This window comes from Phoca vitulina, unplaced genomic scaffold (genome assembly GCF_004348235.1).
Source record: "Phoca vitulina isolate PV1807 unplaced genomic scaffold, GSC_HSeal_1.0 scaffold6, whole genome shotgun sequence".
NCBI classification, from domain to species: Eukaryota; Metazoa; Chordata; class Mammalia; order Carnivora; family Phocidae; genus Phoca; species Phoca vitulina.
This window is the reverse complement of record NW_022589709.1, coordinates 3,517,454-3,538,465: the sequence shown is the minus strand read 5'-3', so window position 1 is coordinate 3,538,465 and position 21,012 is coordinate 3,517,454. Positions and strand designations below refer to the sequence as shown.

The window sequence follows — 21,012 nt, the reverse complement described above, 5'->3', positions numbered from 1 at the left end:
CTCGCTGTGTCTTTCTCTGTCAAATAAATAAATAAAATCTTTAAAAAAAAAAATAAATAAATAAAAGAGTAAAAATATAGTGTGTATTATTCATCATAGTAACTGAAGAACACACCAGGGAATTTACGTCTTTGAGTATTTGTGAAAAAAGAGTAGACTTTTAGACAAAGTTGCATGTGACCTCTGGCATCTTACCAAACTGTCAGACTTATTATTAGTTCATTGTTAGATTCAGGAATTCTTGAACACTGATCAGATATGAAGCTTCCATTTTGTTGTATGCTAGTCAGTTTTATATTCTCAGCGTATAAAGAAATTACCTTGCACTGAAATCAAATTGGACATCAGAAAGGTAAGAAATTTTAGTTTTACTTATAGGGCTGATGGTGGGAATCTTTAGGTCATCTGTTGCTGAGAAATTGGTAAGAGACAAGGGCTTCTGAACACTTAATCGGAACTTGTAGATTCCCTAAAATGCTTATAGATAAAAATACATTTAACCCTTTTGCTCTATGTGAGACGCTCTTCTTGATCCTTGATTAATAGAGGTTCCAAATTGATTTATATTTAAGTAGAAATTGCTGTAGATTTGTCTGGGATAAATTAGTATAGTTTTAAGGAGAATTTTAATTGTTTTATTGCAGAATATTTATAAATTAAACCATCTACTCTAAAATTAAGTAATACAAGCAATGGAGCATATTTCAGGTAATTTCTCTCTGTCCTGCTTGCACCAGAAAAAAACCTCAATGCTTTATTACTGAAGAACAAATTAGTGCTGATGTTTTAAATTCATGGCATATGAAAAATCCAGTTTTATTATTATTATGTATGTTTTTCTTTTGCCCTGTTAAAAAAGGGAAAAAATTTTGAGTATGCTGAAAAAGGAATTATTTTAAATATGCTTTTTCCTGTAAAGCAATTAGTAAGGTATAAGTTTGATCTCCTTATACTATAGTAAAATAGAGCACTGTTGTTGTAAAGTGCAATACTTCATATTTTTTTGCATTTACAGGTGAGCATTTAGTCATTTGAATTTAGTTAGGATAGTGTTGAAATTTCAGTGTCCACTGAAATTGTAATATTTTATTATGTATTTGTATGAGTATATGAGTCAGTGACAGAATTGTTATTTAAATGGGACTATAGTTTGCACACAGTCCATTTCAAGAAAATGGTCATCAAATGCAGATGTTTGAGCTCACGGGATCTCATCAGTTGATTCTGATATTTTATTTTTTAATTAAGCTTTAAATCTATAATACATAAACACTTGAATTACTTCAGACTTTTTTTATTTGTACACATTTATGTGAATATGTTTTTGTAGCAGTGTTTTAGACTTACCTAGGGAATTGAGCAGGTTCCCATTTCCCCTCCCCAACACATACATATCATTATTCAGATAGCTTAGATAACATTCTGTTGATCCCTGTCAAATAGTTGGAGTATGGAATTTTGGAGTTACTGCATTTGAAATTCTTTAGCTCAAATCACTGAGGGCTCCATTTTAAAATAACCCCTAGTCTTATTGTTTTGCTTCATTTTTAATATCTTTTAGCGACAGTGATGAGGAAAAGAAAGCAAGAAGAGGCAGATCTCCCAAAGGTGAATTCAAAGATGAAGAGGAGACTGTGACGACAAAGCATATCCATATCACACAGGCCACAGAGACCACCACAACCAGACACAAGCGCACAGCAAATCCTTCTAAAACCATTGATCTTGGAGCAGCAGCACATTACACAGGGGACAAAGCAAGTCCAGATCAGAATGCTTCAACTCATACACCTCAGTCTTCACTTAAGGTGGGAAAGGCATGAGTTTACACACTATACACAGTTTTATTCTTACAGATTACTTCTAGAATTACTGCAGTAGGCTTGGGCATTCCTAGGCAATCATATTAATTATAGATCGTCTGACCTGTATTACTCAGAGTCATTAATAATAAGAAATCTCTTTGGGGGAGGAAACCTGTCCAATTGCTGCATGATTGTGTATGCACTTTCTATGAAAGTAGAAATGACACTTTGGGTTCGTTTAGGAACAGTGGCGAATCAGAATGTAGTGCATTTGTTTCTTTCTGCACACCATCACTGGTTGTCAAACACAATGAGATTCACTAAGGAAAACAAGATTATTTAGAAGTTGTAAGAAATGACAGAAGAGGACCAACTAGATATATAGGGGAAATAGTCTCATTTTTATATAGAGATGTTGCCTATGAAGGGAGGCTTATTTGCCTCACTGCTGATCGGTAGCAGCACTGCCTTCTTCATTTGTTTTTTATTCACCCACAGAAATGAAATCCACCTACTAGATACCTGGCCACAAGCTAGTGTTTTGTCAGTCTCCCCTACTAGTGTTTACCCAGCTTGTGTCTTTGCATCAGAAGTAGCAAAAAGCTAGGGAAAACATTTTTCTAATGTATCCTGCAGATTGTAGTTAACTCTAAAAATAAAGCTAGTCATACTTAGTGGCAAGAACAGGTTCTCTGTCAAGTTTTGCCAAATATCTTCTGTGTATAATTGCACCCATCTTGTTAGTTTTGATGAAAACCTCAATTAAAACTCAACTTTAATTGTAGTTAAAGAGGGGAAATGGCTTTGTTAGTTCTTTGTGGTCTTAGATTTCCCCTGCTATACATATAGTTAGCTTACTGACGGCTGTGCAGGATCTGGTAGATAGTCATAATTAAAACCTGAATACATATGGCTGTTAAAAGGAGAATTCGTGTCAGGTTGCACAAGGAAAATCATCCAAACTGTGTAACTTTTTTTAACAATAAGTTAAAATTTTTGTATGTTAAAAGATTTTAAATAGCAGTTTGAAATACAGCCTAAATACATGTCACTCTGCCATAAATATTTTACATTGATAGTGTAAGCTTTGTGATTTTTTTTTTTTAAAACTACAAAAATAATGTCTAGAAGGCCAGAGTTTTTGGAAAGTTACTCAACTGCTTGGATCTCTTTCAATCACAAAGCCTTTTTGAACCAGCATATAGTATTTTAATCTTCAGGGCTCAAATTAACATGCCTAGGAACTTACAGTGTTTCCCTGTTGCCTAGCAATTCGTTCTAATTATCATATATGTATTGAACATATAGGACATTTGCATCAAGGTACTTAGGACTATAGGGGAGAGAAAAATCATAAACTCCAGCCCACATTTTAGTTTGGGAACTAAATGTGAAGCGATTAGATGTGAAGTTATGTCATACAACATAGAATGACTTGTGTGGTATACAAATAGTAATCAAAGAATCCTAGAATCATAAAATCATAGAGTTTTAGAGCTGGTTAGGATCTTGGTCTCTAATCCAATGGATCTCAGACCTTCTTATGCTTTGGAATTCTCAAGGGAGCTTTGTCAGCCTGTAGAGGCCAAGATCCCACCCCGGGCAGGTGTGACTCAGTGTTGTGATGGGCTGGGGCATGAGTATTTTTTAGTTCTTCTCAAATGATTCTGATATATAGCATTAAGATTTGAGTGGGAACTGGAAGGTATGTTTTCCAGAGTGAAATGCAGTAGGAAAAGAAATGAGTTAGGGAAAACAGTGTAGATGATGTTAGGGTTTTTACAGTGCTAGGGATAGAATTACTTAAAAATAACAATCTCTGCATAAGACTTCAAGGTCACTTCTCTTTTTTCAGAAAACTAAATGTACCCTTATTAAGATGTTACGGGTATTTGTGTCTAAGTTGAGAATCAGAGATGACTAGAGCAGGTTTAAGAAAACAGTAGAAATTTGTTTTCTAAGCTTATTTAAGGTTCTGTGTGTGTTTTCAGACTTCAGTGCCTAGCAGCAAGTCATCTGGTGACCTTGTTGATCTGTTTGATGGCACCAGCCAATCGACAGGTAAGCTTCCACATTGGCTTTTTTCTTTTCAGTAACCTTGATTTCAGAGTAATTTTTCAAAATGCCAAATAAAGGATAGAATGAAAAATTTTTTTGCATTGGATTTATTTTTAATGTGAAATTAGTGACCCTTGAGCATTATTTGGGAAAAATTGTTTAATTGCCTAAAGTAAAGAGGAGTGCTTAAATATTTGACCAATAATTCAGTAGTATCTCTGTCTCTCCTTAATTTCTTAGTGCTGAATGGGGTCCCTTGCTTTCTCTATAAACAAAATGTACTGCTCTGCCCATTTTACTGTCTTTCCTTAAATCTCAATTCTGGCTCTCAACATCAGCTATAGTAGAATTCATTTAAGCTTTTTACTCAGTTATTTAACAAGTATTTATTGAACCAGACACTGGTCTGCGTGCTTGAGGTATAATGCTTAGTGAAACAAAGTTCTTGCCCTCATGGGAAGGTCAGGTGGAAGAAGTAATCTTTAATCAAAGAGTCACATATGAAAGTACGTAACCACCTACCTGACATATTTTAAGGAGGCCATAGCAAAACAGTAGTCTCTTTACCAAGATTTTCATAGAGATAGGATTAATTACTTCTTCAGTTAGATTTTCAGTATATGCCAGATTTGATTTGAGTAATTCCCTATATATTGTTTTCAAGAAAATTGGCATTTTAGGTTGCATTTGATGATTATGGAGTTCTAATAAAGTCCTGTGCTACAAGTCAAAACAGCTTAAGAAATACAACTTCTATTTAAAGATGATCTTTCCCAACCTGTTTAAAGTTTATTTCACATTAAAACGTAGATGGTAAGAGTGGTGTATGAGTAATGTACAAAGTAAATCTATTGTTCCTCAATGTGTATAGTGATTTTTCAAAAGTGAATTGTTTTAAAATTTATATTAGTGCTTAAATGGAAGCCTGTGATTTTCATTGATAGTTTAGTACATGTAATTAATAGAAAGTCTTCTGTTATTTTCTTCTTCTCCTTGCCCACTATCATAAAATTCTTGGACTGGGATTGAACTTCATGGGGCATCTGGTTCAACCAGTTTCTGAGCTTCTTCAGTTCCTGTTCCCTTTTTTCTATAACTCTTAACTGTTCCTAAAATTATTCTGTAAACTCTGTTGAACTGTCATGCCCAAGGTTACAAACAACTACATTAGTTTAACAATTTATGTTGGTGTCTTTTTGTATGTTTAAAATCTTAGCTGTAGGGGCGCTTGGGTGGCTCAGTCGTTAAGCGTCTGCCTTCGGCTCAGGTCATGATCCCAGGGTCCAGGGATCGAGCCCCGCATCAGGCTCCCTGCTCCGTGGGAAGCCTGCTTCTCCCTCTCCCACTCCCCCTGCTTGTGTTCCCTCTCTCATTGTCTCTCTCTGTCAAATAAATAAATAAAATCTTTTAAAAATAAAAAAATAAAAATAAATAAAATAAAATCTTAGCTGTAGAGGCATCTGGGTGGCCCAGTCGGTGGTTAAGCGTCTGCCTTCGGCTCAGGTCATGCTCTATGGGTCCTGGGATTAAGCCCCACATCAATCCCTGCGGAGCAGGGAGCCCGCTTCTCCCTCTCCCTCTACTGCTGCTCCCCCTGGTTGTGCTCTCTCTCTCTGTCAAATAAATCTTTAAAAAATAAATAAATAAAAATAAAATCTTAACTGTAGTATTAACAGTTAGTGTGTAGTCATATAATACAGACATAGTGTCACAGAATTTCAACTATTTTGGACTTCCTGGCATGAAATATTAAGGAGCCCCTTTCATGCATCTGTGGAAAAGTTTTAATGGAGCAATCAGAGAAGAATTAACTAGGAAGGTCAGATGAGTGATGTAACTTTTTTCTTCAGTGATACCAAGATTGCTTTGAACAGAGAGAATTATTAAATAACCAACATGCTTCCTTCGCTTGGCAAGAAACTGTTGAGTGCTTTTTCTTCAGTGCAGACAGTTAGATTGACTAATTAAATAGAAATAGCAATTAATATTAATACAGTAATTGAGACAAAGTCTGAATGAAATCTGAGAAGTTTCTTGCCTTAATGTTTGTTTTATCATAATATTCTCTAAAAACAAACTGAATATGGGTCTACATCAGAATTATTTTTTAAAGTTCTCTTATGTTTGAAACAGTATGCTTACCCAGTTTGTGTAAAATCCCCTCCAGTCATGACATAAATTTGTTACCCCAAATCTCTATTTAAATACTTTAGTAAGGTATTTTAAATTGACTTGAGCAGTGGAAAAACTATTGGATATTAAATCTCCAGCATCTACACATGAAAAAGTCTAAGAATTTACCATATTAAGCATTGCTATTTGGCATACCGTTTGGGTGTCATTTACCAGATGTGCCTATACTTAAAATATCACCATCATGCAAGTAATATGGGCATGAACTGTAAACCTAAGCAGATAAGGCGGCCTCTGTACCTCTCACCAGATAAATACCTCCTCTGAGAATATGCTCAGATTTTCTTTTTTTTTTTTAATATGTTACAACATCCTTTTGTTAACATCTTCAAAAGTATGTGTGGCAAAATCATTGGAGAATATCTACCCAGTTTTAAAATATACATGTGAAACCCATTCATCAAGAATCCATCACCACTATGGTGATGTTCTTTTAAAATCTGCACTATAAGGATATTTTGGTGGCTTTTACATATAGTACATTTCTAAGTAAATATTCTTAAAAATGAATTAATTTTACAGTATTTAGAAAATAGGCCAGTTAAAACTAGAATGCCAAAAACATCCCATTTCATTTTTTTACTGTATCTCACCTTTGTAAAAGGCCACATTGTCTCCTTTGTCCCTTTCTAATTAAGGAATTTAGGTCTTGACTGACATACTATTCCATAAGTCATCTCTAGTACAATAAATGAGGTTGAAGAGAAAATACACTTTAGTCAGTACAAATAGAGGGCCATTACATGACTTGCAATATGTTTTGAATTCTTTTTTTTTTTTTTAGTTTAAAAATTGTTTTAAAGATTAAGGTATGTCAAATCCAAAATGTTGATTACATTTGTATTTGAACCTGTTGCCTTGTACCCAGTAATCACAAAAATTAGTTGAGGATATTTACCATGAATATGAACCACATTCTTACATATTCAGTATACTGACTTATATGTTAGAATTTCCATGGGGTTGTCTCTAATTTAAGCCAAGTTTACTAAAAATAAAATTTTTTAACATATTCTCTTCACTAATTAAAGTCATGCATGCTCATTTTAGAAATTTGACAGAAAACAAGTGATTCACCATGACTTGGATGCATAATAATTTGAGTGAATACTCTTTTTTTAAGTACACTTTCTATATATTCAGTCAATATATTAAGCATTTATTACATGGCAGATCTTTTTCAGGCTTTTGATAAGGCTTTTATTTTTCTGTGAACTGCTTTTCACCCAAGTTCTCATGACCGTTTCCCTATGATCGTTGGTATTCTTTTACAGACTTGTAATTGCTTTATATCTTAACATTGTATGGATATGCTGTAATTTATTTAACCAAATAGTCTCTTATTTTTTGGGTATTAGGTTTTGTTTTGTTTTTCCCGAATTTTTCTCTATTACAGTAGTGGAGTAGCATCTTTCAAAACCATCCAGTTTGGTAAGGAGAAAATAGTATTTCATTTTATTTTGCATTCGTTTGATGCCTGAGTTTGAATACTTTTGCTGTTCTTATAGGCCAATTGTAACTTATCTTTTCATGTTCCTTTGTCCATTTCTTTTAGTGGGGGTTTTTATCCTTAGTGTTTTATATATAAACTTCACGTATATATGTATTATATATTAATCTTTGTCATACGTTTATTTTTTTTGCATTGTCAGTTCTTTTATATTTACTAGAATTATTGCACAAGTTTTTTATAAGGTAATCTAGATTAAATTCTTTGTTGAAGAAAATTTTCATTTGAAGTTTAAGCACTGTCAGTTCAGCTATATTTTTCCTGTTCACAGTATTGCTTTGGAAAATACATGTTCCCAGCTGGTGATTGTAAATAACCTCCTTGCTATCCTGAAAAGGCAGATGGAAATGGTTCATTTATAATGACAGTTCTCATGTGGGAATCTTGAAGGATAGCTCTTGTGAAATTTAGCAATCTTCCACATGCAGCAATTTTTGGTACACTCTTTTATTTAAATTCCCTTAGATTGAAGTTATCTGGGAAAATGCTTCAGTATAGAAAATTTCTGTTGAATTTAAGGCATTGGTATGAGTAACATCACACATATGTCTCTCCTCCTAGGAGAGAGAAACTTTTCCTAAAAGAAATAAAGAGATTTTAAATTACTGAGATAGTTTGAGACCGTTTTCAAAGATCATATTGTGTAAAACCCAAGGAGAAGCATAATCTGTGGCACCTCAAAAGATTAGAGAAAACTTAAGTCCTTTTCAAGAAAAGGTGGCTTCTATTTATAAAATATTATGTGTGTTTCCATTCTTTACTTGCAGTATTCTTAAATTGGTTATGTTGAAATCAAACTCCCTATAGTATGGGTGGAGAGGTATAATATTTGCTGTAGATAAGTTATGAATACAATATAACTTCAGTTCAGATGTGAGAAGGTAAAGCAATGGAGTAACAAAGTAGGTAATTATCTGAAATACTAAATCAGGATATGACAAAAGTAAAATATCTTATCCTGTTTGAAGTTATGATCCTGTAGTATTCAAGTGCCTTTTTCTACATCATGCACTTTCTTTGTAGCCCAGACTGGATAAGATTTGAAAATCCCTAACTTGTTTAGCATAATAAATTACATATTGATGTCTATTCACTGCTGGATGAAGCAAATTAAAATAATCCCCAATTTTCAAATCCCTTAGTGTTCTAGCAAATGATTAACTGTCATTCTGTTACCTAACAGTATACTTTGATCAATATTTTTAACATGAAGGAACAATACAGAAGACAAATTTATGAATATAAAGCAGCAACTGTTTGCAACATTCATGTCCCTCCTAGTTTTTATTAATGTATGTGCTTTTTTATATAGTTTAAAAATATAGCTCATTGATCTCTTATGCCCCTCACCACATTTTTTCATGATTTTGTATCTTTAAAGAAGAGAAAAATAAATCACTGTGATGTTATTCTTTGGATAAAGTGAAAGTAGCCAGATGAACTGTAGTGTTGGTAGGAATTGAGAACCTTGGCCTTGGTGGGAGTTAGTTCATGGTGAGTGAGGATAGATGTGAATATGTGCATCTGTAATGAGGTAAAGAAATGAGAAATTTGTTATGCTTGCTGATAGTTGACTACAGTAAATGTGCATTAAAAAGAAATACCAAGTACACATGTATCAGAAACTGATTTGTTCCTTTTATTACTGCTGGCCATTTATTAAGAAGGGAAGATGGTTCTAGTTTAATTAACCCAGTTGAGTGTAGCAGATGGGGCAGAATGTCTTGCAGCGATAAGACAATTCAGAAATGGCACCAGATGTTGGAATCTGTCCCTGGTGGTATTTGAGTGCAACCCAGATGTTCCAGTCCCACCTGGCTAGTTTCTAAGCACTGCAGGCTAAGCAGCTGTGATGTAACCTATATAATGTTCGCATAACACTAAAAGCACCATAATTGAACTGCTGCTCTAAACTTCTAAGGTTGTGACTCTTAAGAGGTGAAATCTTTAAGGACAAAGAAAAATAAGGACAGCTATTTAAGGTTTTAGATCCTTTGGCTATTGCTATTTTGTTGATAACTGAATTGGACAGAAATGGAATATTAAAATTTAAAGTATAATATTGTTCAAATTGTAGGTAATTCTTATCCATGTAGTGTTTACAAATAAAAATTTGTATGAGAATGTGCTGTTACGCACACACAGATTGATTTGCAGCCTCTGGATCTCACCCCTTTAAAAACACCAATCTAGAAGTAGCAAAAACCTGTTATTTTTTCATGTATTAAAAATGGAAGTATCTGCCTGTTCATGGAGTAGACAATAGAAAACAAATAGTCCACCAAAATCATTGCATTCATTTTTTCCCTATGTAGCTATTAAAACTGATGTTTATGCAAATCAACCTCAAAAATTTTTCCCTTTTATTTAAAAAAAACTTCAAACCTATAGAAAATTTGCCACATTTTTTTTTATAAATTTTTTTTTAAAGATTTTATTTATTTATTTGACAGAGACATAGCGAGAGAGGGGAACACAAGCAGAGGTAGTGGGAGAGGGAGAAGCAGGCTTCCCACAGAGCAGGGAGCCCGATGTGGGGCTCGATCCCAGGACCCTGTGATCATGACCTGAGCCGAAGGCAGACGCTTAACGACAGCCACCCAGGCACCCCAGAAAATTTGCCACATTTTCTTCATCTCTCTCTCTCTAGATCGTTTTTGTTGTTCGTTTACTGTGTACCATTTGTTTATTGTGTACCATTTGAGAGAAAATTGGAAATACCAGGACATTTTGCCCCCAAAATACTTAAGCATATATCTTCTTAAAACAGGGACATTCTCCTTTATAATCACAATATAATTATCATACCTGGTATATTTAACATTTAAACAGTATTGTCTAATACTGATGTCTCAATTATGTCATTTCAGAATAGCACTTTTTAAAAAAATCCAGAATCCAATCAAGGATCATGCATTTCATTTACTTGTCATGTTTCTTTAGGCTCCTTTCATCTGTAGCAGTTCCAGTCTTCTTTGTCTTTTATGATGTTGACATTTTCTGAAGAGTCTTGAGAGTTGTTTTGCAAAATGTCCCTCAATTTGTAATTTGTCTGATTCATTCCTCATGATTACATTCAGGTTAAATATTTTTGGCTGGAATTCTTAACACGGGTGATGATTTCCTTTTCAGTCCCTTGCCATTAAAGGGCCCACGAATACTGTTTTGTCTGATTATTAGTGGCATTAAATTTGATCAGTTGTTCAGGTTGATATCCATTCAGTTTCTCCATTGTAAAAGTAGCTTCATTCCTTTGTATTTACTAAGTAATCTGTGGGGTGATGTTTGGTGATTATGTGAATATCTTACTCCCTAGCAACATTTTACCCAGGTTTTAGCATCCACCGAAGATTCTTATAAAGAGCATAATCGACTGGATAAAAACCACAGGTCCACACTGTGTTCAGGCAGTGTGAGGGATAACTTAACCACAAGTGTAGTGTCAATTACTTACAAGATAAAGCACTGAGGAATGTAAGAGTTTGTGGTAGCTTAAAAGGAACATGGGACGTGAAAACCTAGATCAACAAACTAGCTTCTATGATGGGTCTGGAGTCTCTGATATTAGGTAATTTTTAAGTGTGGTGCTAAAATGGCTTCCTGAAATTGCTATCTGTTGTTCTGTGGCTTTAATGGTTTAACTTTTCTTCATGCTTAATTTCTAGGAGGATCAGCTGATTTATTTGGAGGATTTGCTGACTTTGGCTCAGCTGCTGCATCAGGCAATTTCCCTTCCCAAGGTATGATACAATTTGATTGGCCAGAAATCTAGGGGCAGTGTAAAGGTTATCAAGACCAGACAATTCCCTTCTCTACCAAATAAGCTTCTTTTTGGTGTTTTACTCCTTGTAGTATTTATAATTCCTAAATCCTAAAGAATTTATTCACAAAGGTATTTTATTGGGTCGGTGTCTTAAATATGCCAAATAAATTAATTTAGTTGCAAACTACTCAGGCAGGCACACCTAAATAAAATTGCCCTTTTTATAAGTGACTCTTGTTTAGCTTTTTTGGGGGGGGGAAGGGGGAACAGCATGGTGGGTAGTATGAATAAGTATAACTTCAATTTAGCAGGAAGAATATTATGGTTTATGTTTAGCTTATATGATATGATCCCAAGGACATTGGGATTGGGCAGACTATCTTAATAAAACTCATTTCTTTGTAATTTAGATATATATTAAGAGCATTTCTATAAAAGATTACTGAACTTCATTTTGACACATCCTTAAATAGTGAGCAGTTGAACTTCAGGCAAAACTTGCCTCCATGTTAGATTAGAAATTTTAAAATGCCCTCGATTTATTATGGTGATCATTTTGTAGTATATTACAGATACCAAATCTTTATGTTATGTACTTGGAACTAACAATATAGGTTTAAACATCAAGGATTGAGGTGAAGCATTTGTCTTTTTTTCCCTTTCTTTATGAATATTTTTACCTTACTGCCTCTGCCATCTAGTATGGTAGCTGTTTAACTTTGGGAAAGCTGGTGACCTCCAACTTTCTAAAATCAGGAACACCATTTGACATGTTCTTTATAAGGATATAAAGTAATGTCTATAGAAGTGTATAGAATAGGGACTAAGTTTGTTATTAAGTGTCCTTTAAGTTGTAAAGGAGTTGGCTGTAGTATTTTTTGGTATAAATCTTGTCACTCTGAAGTTTGAGAGATAATATGAAAATTTAGTTACAAATTTCAAACATGAGGTGAGGCAGGGAGAAAAGGTGTAATTTAGCTGAATTAGTCTTACTCATTTCAAGTAGAATTATTGCCATTAGACTAATTGAATTAAAATTTATATTTAGTAATGTCTGATTTAGTTTTGTGAGGATTTAGGAAGAAAGATACATAGGCTTTAATTATGTGGGGTTATTTTGATAACCTGCTTGTATAAATTCTGAGTATTTCTCAGAAACCAAAATTGTGGAGTGATTAGCTTCATCTTAGAAGTGTGGTTATGTCTTCTAAGGGTTAATACCTTACTTTAGGCAGATCAAGTGGCAGATAAACATTGCCCTAATTTTACAGACTGCCTGTGTAATTCTGAGTTTTTATGTATATAAAGTTGCCTACTATGCAAATAATTCGAATATCTTAATGTTGCTAAGTGATACATCTCTTCATCTGTTTGCGTGTGATTAATATAACCTGATCACCATTACGCAAGGGGCTGAAACTGTTGCAACTATGATTAATCATTTCTGAACAATATATGCCCCACTAGAAATCTCTTCCTCCTATGATTAATCATCTCAGATAAAGTTTTCAGATGGGGCAACACATATTGCCCCAGTTTCCATTCTTACTCTGTTTTATAGATCAAGCATATAGGAAATCAGCATAAAGTTTACCTTTATCCTTCAGGTCTTTCTTAAATTAGTTTAAATTGTTTAATATATAGAACTAATTGTAAAACTCTTAAATCAGTCTTTTTTGTAAAGATAAAAGACGTATTTTAGTAAAACCCTGAGGTAATAAATATTAGCCCAGTTCTTGTATTAAATTGTTGGTAGAGCGTGGGTTTTCTAAGTGAATTATTTTCTTTTGAAGAGGCTCACGTTTTAATATGGTAATAGAGAAATATAATTTTAAAGACTTAATGTTATTGTTCCTTTAAATATTTAGCATAATGAGACATAGTATTGGAGTGGTTGGTTACCTTTTAGGCTAGACAAAATGTATTTCCAAGTTGTAAGTGAACATGGAGTACAAAGAGATGGTGTTAATTAACTTGGAAATATGTACTGTTCTCTTTCAGATGACAGTTTATGTGTAGCTCTTTCTTCACCTTTGCTTTTTCAACTTTCATTAATTCATATTTATCTATTTGTCCCTTTCTCAGAGAAAGGTTTATTTACTTAGAGTCATGCATAATCTATTTAAATAATTTTTTTATTATCAATTGCCTTTATATTTATTGTGTTCCAAATAGTATGTATACAGAATTTTAGAAGCTTGACCTACATTGTTTTATGGCCTACCTAAAGGAAAGAGAATGTGGTGTGTTTGGTCCTTCCCTGCGTTTTCACAATTAATCCATAGTAACAAGAATAAACCCTAAATGCACTTACATATTAAATTAATCCTCACACAAAAAAATATTTAACCTTCACAACTTAGATTTTTTAAAAAGTGAGACACAGAGAGGGTTATGTAGTTTTCCCAGGGTCACTCATCTAGTAAGGTACAAAAACCATGCTCTTAAACACTATAGTCCATTAATTAACCTATTATCAATTTTTATATAATGCATTAAATCTTTAACTTGTTATAATTATCTTTGAATGTAATGATAAGAGTTCCCCCCCTTTTTTTAATATTAGCATTGAGTTCCCTTCTATACCCCGCTTTTTATTTAAATAAAAAAATTGAACAGTCCAATTTGAAGCAAGCACTATACTAAGGTTATATATACCATGGCTATCTACAGCCCTTGTGTTGTCAATGAAAGCATGGCCAAAAGGGTAAGAACTTCTTCAGAAATTTACTAAGCCTACTCTTAATTTTACTGAATTTTTCTTTTCCATGCTTTTCTGTTTTCTTTATGAATTTTATCTCATGAATTTGGGATTTTATTTACATGAGACCATATAAATCATAGTTTGATTTCTCTTTAAACCTTTCCAAATAATGAATGGGTGAAATGAATTGAATTTTCTGATTTTATTGAGTGTCTCCTCACTTGAGGATTCTCGATCTCCCAACAAAAAGTTTAACCAGTTAAGTTTTCTTGCTCTTCAGGGTCTTAGGCTAATTCATATTTGTTTAGCTGGCAGTATATTTGATGATATGCAAACTTAGGATGAAGGAAAGTTTTGATTGTAATTTCTGTGTATCACCTCAGACCTGCCAAGAGGTGGATTTTACTTTATATGTGAATTTTTTTTCCTTTGCCACCTTGTTAACATTTGTGGAATATTCATGAGAAAAATAATGTCCAGATGGAGATGGTACCTGCAGATGTTAATCTGGATGGACACAGATCAGCTCTACTTTGTTTCATTTCATACATTGTTATTTTGTTCTGCACATTTCAGGAAGTTTCTTACCCTCACTGTTCCTTCTTAGTTACAGCAACAAGTGGGAATGGAGACTTTGGTGACTGGAGTGCCTTCAACCAAGCGCCGTCAGGCCCCGGTGCCTCCGGCGGTGAGCTCTTTGGCGGGGCCTCACAGCCGTCTGTAGAACTTGGCAGTGGCTCACAGCCAGCGTTAGGCCCACCTCCAGCTGCCTCAAATTCTTCGGACCTATTTGATCTTATGGGCTCGTCCCAGGCAACCATGACATCTTCCCAGAGTATGAATTTCTCTATGATGAGCACTAATACTGTAGGCCTGGGGTTGCCTATGTCAAGATCACAGGTAAGTTGTCTGCCTCCCTTGGAAACTTCGATTCCTAGTCTTTGAGATTCTGTAACTAATGTAATGGTAGACTATCGTGAGACGGAAAAAAAAAGCCATACATAGTTTTTGCACATTGCATTTATCTTAGACTCTTTCCCCTGGTGGGTTCTAGAGAGCAAGGCCTTCTCACCCATCTTGTAGTCCATGCAAAGCCAAGCATGATGCCTTGCACAGAGGAGGCACTTGCTAAAAATTTATTGAATTCATAAACAATTTGGTATTTAGTAGTTTAAAAAATCTATTTTTAATAAGGAATAGAGATAATTGCTTCACCCTGGCCTATATTCACTTAGTAAAATCTCTGATCCTCAAAAAAATGTCATTGGTTGCAAGGAGTCGTTACCAATATAGAAAATCATTCTCTAAAATGATGAATACTCTTCCCTATTTTAGGCCTGTTCTACATTATGTAATTTTTATATAGGCTCTTTTGTCAACTCTCATTTTCATAAAGAAAAACAACTAAATGGGAGTTTTTGAGTTCACTTTTTTACAGTTAAATCTAAATTACCTAATACTAAGAATTCACACAAGCTAAAAAAAAAAAAATTTCACACAAGCACAGAGTTAGAGTATATCTGTCTGAGTTGTACCAGGAACTTGCTGTTTTCGATTCAAGCAATTCAGAATATTTTTTATGATGCTAATTACTCATTTTAATATGTAGATTCTCCTCTTTTGGGTATTAGGATGGAGGAAGAGAAGAAAGAAGCAGAAAGGTGATGTTCTATATAACAGAAGTTGGACCTAACATTAAGAAAAAGGACATGAAAGGCACACCAGTACCATTAAATTGAACTGTGCACCACTAAACAAGCCCAAACCACTTTATTCTTTTGAGTTTCTTTCATGTGGTCTAAACATAAAGCCAGTCTACTTATTTGCAGTCTTAATTGCAGCTATGTTGTAATTATTTACATTGGTACATTTTTAATTACTTTTCCTGTTTCTATTCCTTTTCCTTTTTTCTGTCCTTTTCATAGTTATCCTTAGTAACTATGAGGCATCCCTGCTTCTTTCTCCTGAATTTCTCCTATCTCCTGAATTGGTCCACATATATCAAGTTCCACTAATGTTGCTGCTCACTTTAGGCAATAGAAGTGTACATAGAGCAGGAAAATGTCAGAATTTGTGCAGTATAATTTGTTGCTTTGATAGTTTTGCTTTTTATAACATGAGAAATCATATCCCGAATACAACCCATCTTGTAATAATAAATTTCCGCTTGTATATTTCCTTAAAGCTATCCTAACCTGCAGTTGGTAGTTGCCGTGGGATGGTGGCTTCTAGACTTTGGGTGATGGGAGGGTAATTGGTCATATAAATATGTTGGGTTGTTTTTTTTTTTTAACCCCAAACATGATTTGGGATTCAGAGGAACCTTTTGGGGAAGCTAGTGATTCAGCTTAAAGAACTTAGCCTAGAACTTTTGTGGTTCTTTTTGGTTTCAGGAGTTTGTTACTAAGTCTAGTGTATATCTGGAGTTATTGTGATTAAATTGCCATTTGATAACCTTTATAGAGCAAATGCTTAATTTTTAGAGCATTTTTCTATTTTCCAGCCTTTGCAAAATGTTAGCACAGTGCTGCAGAAGCCTAATCCTCTCTATAATCAGAATGCAGATATGGTCCAGAAACCAGTCAGCAAAACCCTGCCCTCTACTTGGTCTGACCCCAGTGTAAACATCAGCCTAGACAACTTACTACCTGGAATGCAGCCTTCCAAACCCCAGCAGCCATCGCTCAATACAATGATTCAACAGCAGAGTAAGTTGCCGCAAGACATCTTGCTTCTTTGGTCACTTGTAATCTTTACCCTGATGCCAGGACTAGTTCAAGCCATGAAGTAAGAACACATGATGCGACCGTACTGAAGGCAACCGTGTGATTGCTTAGGAGTTTTTTCCTGTTGGGTTACTTTGTATTCATTCTGCTCTTGGCGTGATAACATTGTATTTTGGTGAGTTTGGGGAATCTAATCATTAAAATGAAAATATTTGTTGTAGAAAATGTTTTATATCTAGGTAAATATGACCAGGAAACAAGGATCATCTTAACTCCATAATCCAGGGATAATCACCATTAATATTTCTTTCTGTCTTTTCTAACCATGTTTTTAATACTTGACATTATTCTGTTTATATTGTTTTGTTTCTTGCAGTTGTCATTCTGCATTAAATTAGCATTTTTCCTGTATTTAATATTCTTAGGGAAAAAATGATTTTTTAGATATTTATAGTTATCCATTATATCAGTGTACAGTTTATTGTTGGTTATATCCGTTGTTTCCAGCTCTTTGCTATTATAAATAACTCCATGATTTTATATAAATATTTGTACTTGCGATTTTTTTCCTTAATGTAATGTTCTAAAAATAGATTGAATCAAAGGGTATAAAGTTTTTCAAGGCTTTTGATACATAGTAGCTCCTGACAACTCGTTAGGTTGAATTCAACAATAAAGTTCATCAGAATGATTTTGAAGTGCCTCATGAAAAAAAAAAATGAGTGCCTGGGTGGCTCAGTCAGTTAAGCATCTGACTTCGGCTCAGGTCATGATCCCGGGGTCCTGGGATGGAGCCCCACGTTGGTCACCATGCACAGCAGGGAGTCTGCTTCTCCCTCTCCCTCTGACCCCTCCCCTGCTCATGCTCTCGCTCACTCTCTCAGTCTCTCTCAAATGAATAAATAAAATCTTAAAAAAAAATGAAGTAAAGTGCCTCATGTTTTCCCCCAGCCCACTCTTAACTGTTTCTACATCTTTGGGAAACCAGAGTTAACAACCACAGAGTATTTTTCTAGAGCAAATAATGCGAGTTAATCGACTTTTCTTGTAAAACCACTGTAAAGAATTTTATTAGGGCTTACAAGTGTTGATGGTCAGAAAGATTGTATTATTATTCTGCTTGTTGAATCTAATGTAAAGTTGTTTGTCTCTTCTGGTAGGTATGCAACAGCCTATGAATGTGATGACCCAAAGTTTTGGAGCTGTGAACCTCAGTTCTCCATCAAATATAATTCCTGTCCGGCCCCAAACTAACCCTTTGATGGGGGGACCCATGCCTATGAGCATGCCCAGTGTGATGACTGGCACCATGGGAATGGCCCCTCTTGGAAATACTCCAATGATGAACCAGAGCATGATGGGCATGAACATGAACATGGGGATGTCCACTGCTGGGATGGGCCTCACAGGCACAATGGGAATGGGCATGCCTAACTTAGCCATGACTTCTGGAACTGTGCAACCCAAGCAAGATGCCTTTGCAAATTTCGCCAACTTTAGCAAATGAGAGATTGTAAAGGAGCAGATTGAATGAAGGATTTTTAATGTTGAAGATAGGTGATGTTGGGATGGAAAATGCTAATCAACTCCCCTTTTATCAATTAATTAAAATAAACCTACATAAAGAACCAAAAAGGCTGTTTTATAAAAGTGAAGTATCTAGTATTTCAGATGGCCAGGCAAGGGCACTTCAGATGAGGCAGTCAAAATCATTTTTCCCAGTGAGAATAGACCACAAGTGGGGTAGTGAGACCTTGAAAGCCTTTATAAATTGAAGAGCCCATTTTAACATCATGATTTGTGGGAAGACTGGAATAGGGCTGAATAAATGTGTTTGAATCTCTAATTTTATACTTTTCTTTTCCTGAGGAACTTGATTTTTCTGTCCCTGAATCGCCTTGTCATAATTGGGTCTGTTCCTTTTACTACCACTCTTGAGTCCATAAATGAAATCATTAAAGTTGGATGATCAGTTTTTTATAAAAATATATATTTTTGTCCAAAAAAGGCATACATATGTGATTATGGCTAAATCAAAGGTAACTGGAATGTATATACTTTTGCTAATGTTCCAGCAACACTGCTATTACTATTATACTATCCAAATTTTTATTGTAACGAAACCTCTTCAAGCAATTGGTGATAGCTATGGTACTTTTCCCATATCTTCTGCTATAATTATCCTTTGCAGAACTAGGAAAAATATTTTTTTTCAGGACTGCTCTATGGTTTCCTTTAAAAGAAAAAAAAAACCCTCCAGTATTTTTGTTTGTTTTTAGCAGTCATTATTTACAATTTGCAGTGGTTAACTTGGCAAGGCTTCCTTCCGTGTTTATCCCTGTGGCTACCACTTACCAGTCAGGAACAGTCAAAAGAGAAAAATATTTATTTTTATTTTTTTGGTGTCTTTTCAAAAAATTGAAAAGGTAAAAATTCATTAAAATTTTAAGTTAAATATAAATGTTAGAACTCAACAATGTTGGCTTTTAGATTTTATACAGTATTCGTTTTGTTTTGGTTTTGAGTGTATATAATATGGCATTAGCAATATGGTTCCAATAGAGAGGAGTTAAATATATATTATTAAAGGAGACCTGTAGCAGTCAAAGATTTTATTGATTTAATGGCAAATAAAGGAAATTAATTAAAATGTTTTCGTTTTCCTGCTGTAATTCTGCATTAAGCTCACATGAAAATCATGATTCTAGAGTTTGGAATGCAAAATTAATTGTTTCACCCTCAAGCTGGGAATATTTTTAAAAATAAATACTATAATATAGGTATCAAATTATTACTTCCCCACTTTGTGTTGAAATTTTTTTTATTAAATTGACAAAACTTTGTTTCCATTGTATTCATAATGTTCTGTTATACATAACATTAAAATGTTCATTAAAATCAATGTTGAACTGCTTTTTCTTTCATTCTGTTAGACATTTGAGATCGTTTGGGGAAAAAATAATTATAATTTGGGCAAAGTAATTTTTATAAATAATTTAAAATTATTTAATGACTTCTCTATTCTTTCCTCTCAGACTCTACTATTAGGAATTAAAAATGAAGCAGCAAAGATATCCTGACCCGCTCCATTCTTGCTAATGTTCCATCTACAACATTTCTAATTAGGCAGAAATTCATGTACTTCAGCTAAGTGGTAATGAAAAGTGATTCATTTGCTGAATAAGAGATGAGAGAGAGTGTAATTAGCTGACTGTGGTTTTTAATCTTTCAACAATTCAATGTGTTTAAATTAGTTTCAAAGAATAGGAGCTTTCAAGTGTTGTTACTTCAGAGCAATCAAGCCAGGCTCCGGTGGCAGCATGGAGAATATCTTCACTGATACTTGAAACGCATAATCTTAAGTGAATTTTTTCATTAAACTGAGAGGTATAGCATCACCTTTTCAAATACATACGATTCTCAGAGGAAATAAATATTTTCTTTCTAAACTTTGGTGTTTAAAAATTCTTTTCTAATAAGATTTATCTGTAAAGCATTTTCCATACTATGCCTCCTTCCTATATTATGTCTCTGAAGGCAGAAGGGAGCCAGCCCCAGCTCATGTATGATGGCACCTCAACATACAGTTTGCTATCTTGTCAGTATTTTTGTTTCAGAGCCCCTGAAAGGAAAGAATTGCCTCATTAAGGAATCCATCCAATGTAATGATTTATTTCTGAAAGGGTTACTAAGTGATACTTCAAAGAAAGGTCTAAATACCCCCAAATATTTTGGAGTTGGCAAGAAATACTCTAAATAGTCTGCTGGGCTCCCTTCTGCCGGTCCTGTACCCCTTCACCTTTTCACCGGCTTCTGCCTACTGTATTTTTTTTTTTAACCTCTCTGATAAAATCTTCAGGAACCACAAATGTTCTCACATGGGACTTTGGGTGTTTCCCTTTTTTGTTTATAATAAATTGAATGATAGCCATTATGTTGGGTTTGGGGTAGTCAATAAGTTGAGACCTATAGTTACTTTCTCAAATATTTATGAAGCACATTAGTAAAATAAAGCTAACTGTCCTAAGCACAGAGCACAACCAGTAAGTATGTTTATGAAGTAAATTGGCTTTTTGTTTCAACTTTCCTGGGAGACAGCATTGCATAGTGGAAAGAGCATGGACTTGGAAGCAGATCTACGCCCATTTCAACCATGCACACTATGTGACACTGATCAATTTACCTGACTTCTCTGGGCCCGAATACATCTTTTCTAAAATGAACTTAAAATCTGGAAGTAGTGGATACATAAT

At 34.4% G+C, this 21,012-nt stretch overlaps 1 protein-coding gene across 3 annotated transcripts in view; it reads left to right on the top strand.

Annotated features, from left to right (window-relative positions):
- The window catches only part of CLINT1 (clathrin interactor 1), a 58,050-nt gene extending 38,382 nt beyond the window's left edge, over window positions 1–19,668 (top strand). For 2 of the 3 annotated variants that reach the window (XM_032403626.1, XM_032403625.1), the window contains 6 exons: window positions 1,562–1,808; window positions 3,797–3,866; window positions 11,232–11,306; window positions 14,641–14,933; window positions 16,537–16,741; window positions 17,920–19,668. In XM_032403626.1, the coding sequence (XP_032259517.1) occupies window positions 1,562–1,808; window positions 3,797–3,866; window positions 11,232–11,306; window positions 14,641–14,933; window positions 16,537–16,741; window positions 17,920–18,266 (1,237 nt within the window). In that variant the 3' untranslated portion in view covers window positions 18,267–19,668. The remainder of the gene's footprint in view (window positions 1–1,561; window positions 1,809–3,796; window positions 3,867–11,231; window positions 11,307–14,640; window positions 14,934–16,536; window positions 16,742–17,919) is intronic. The other variant, XM_032403627.1, reaches the window with a different exon arrangement.
- The last annotated feature ends 1,344 nt before the right edge of the window (window positions 19,669–21,012 follow it).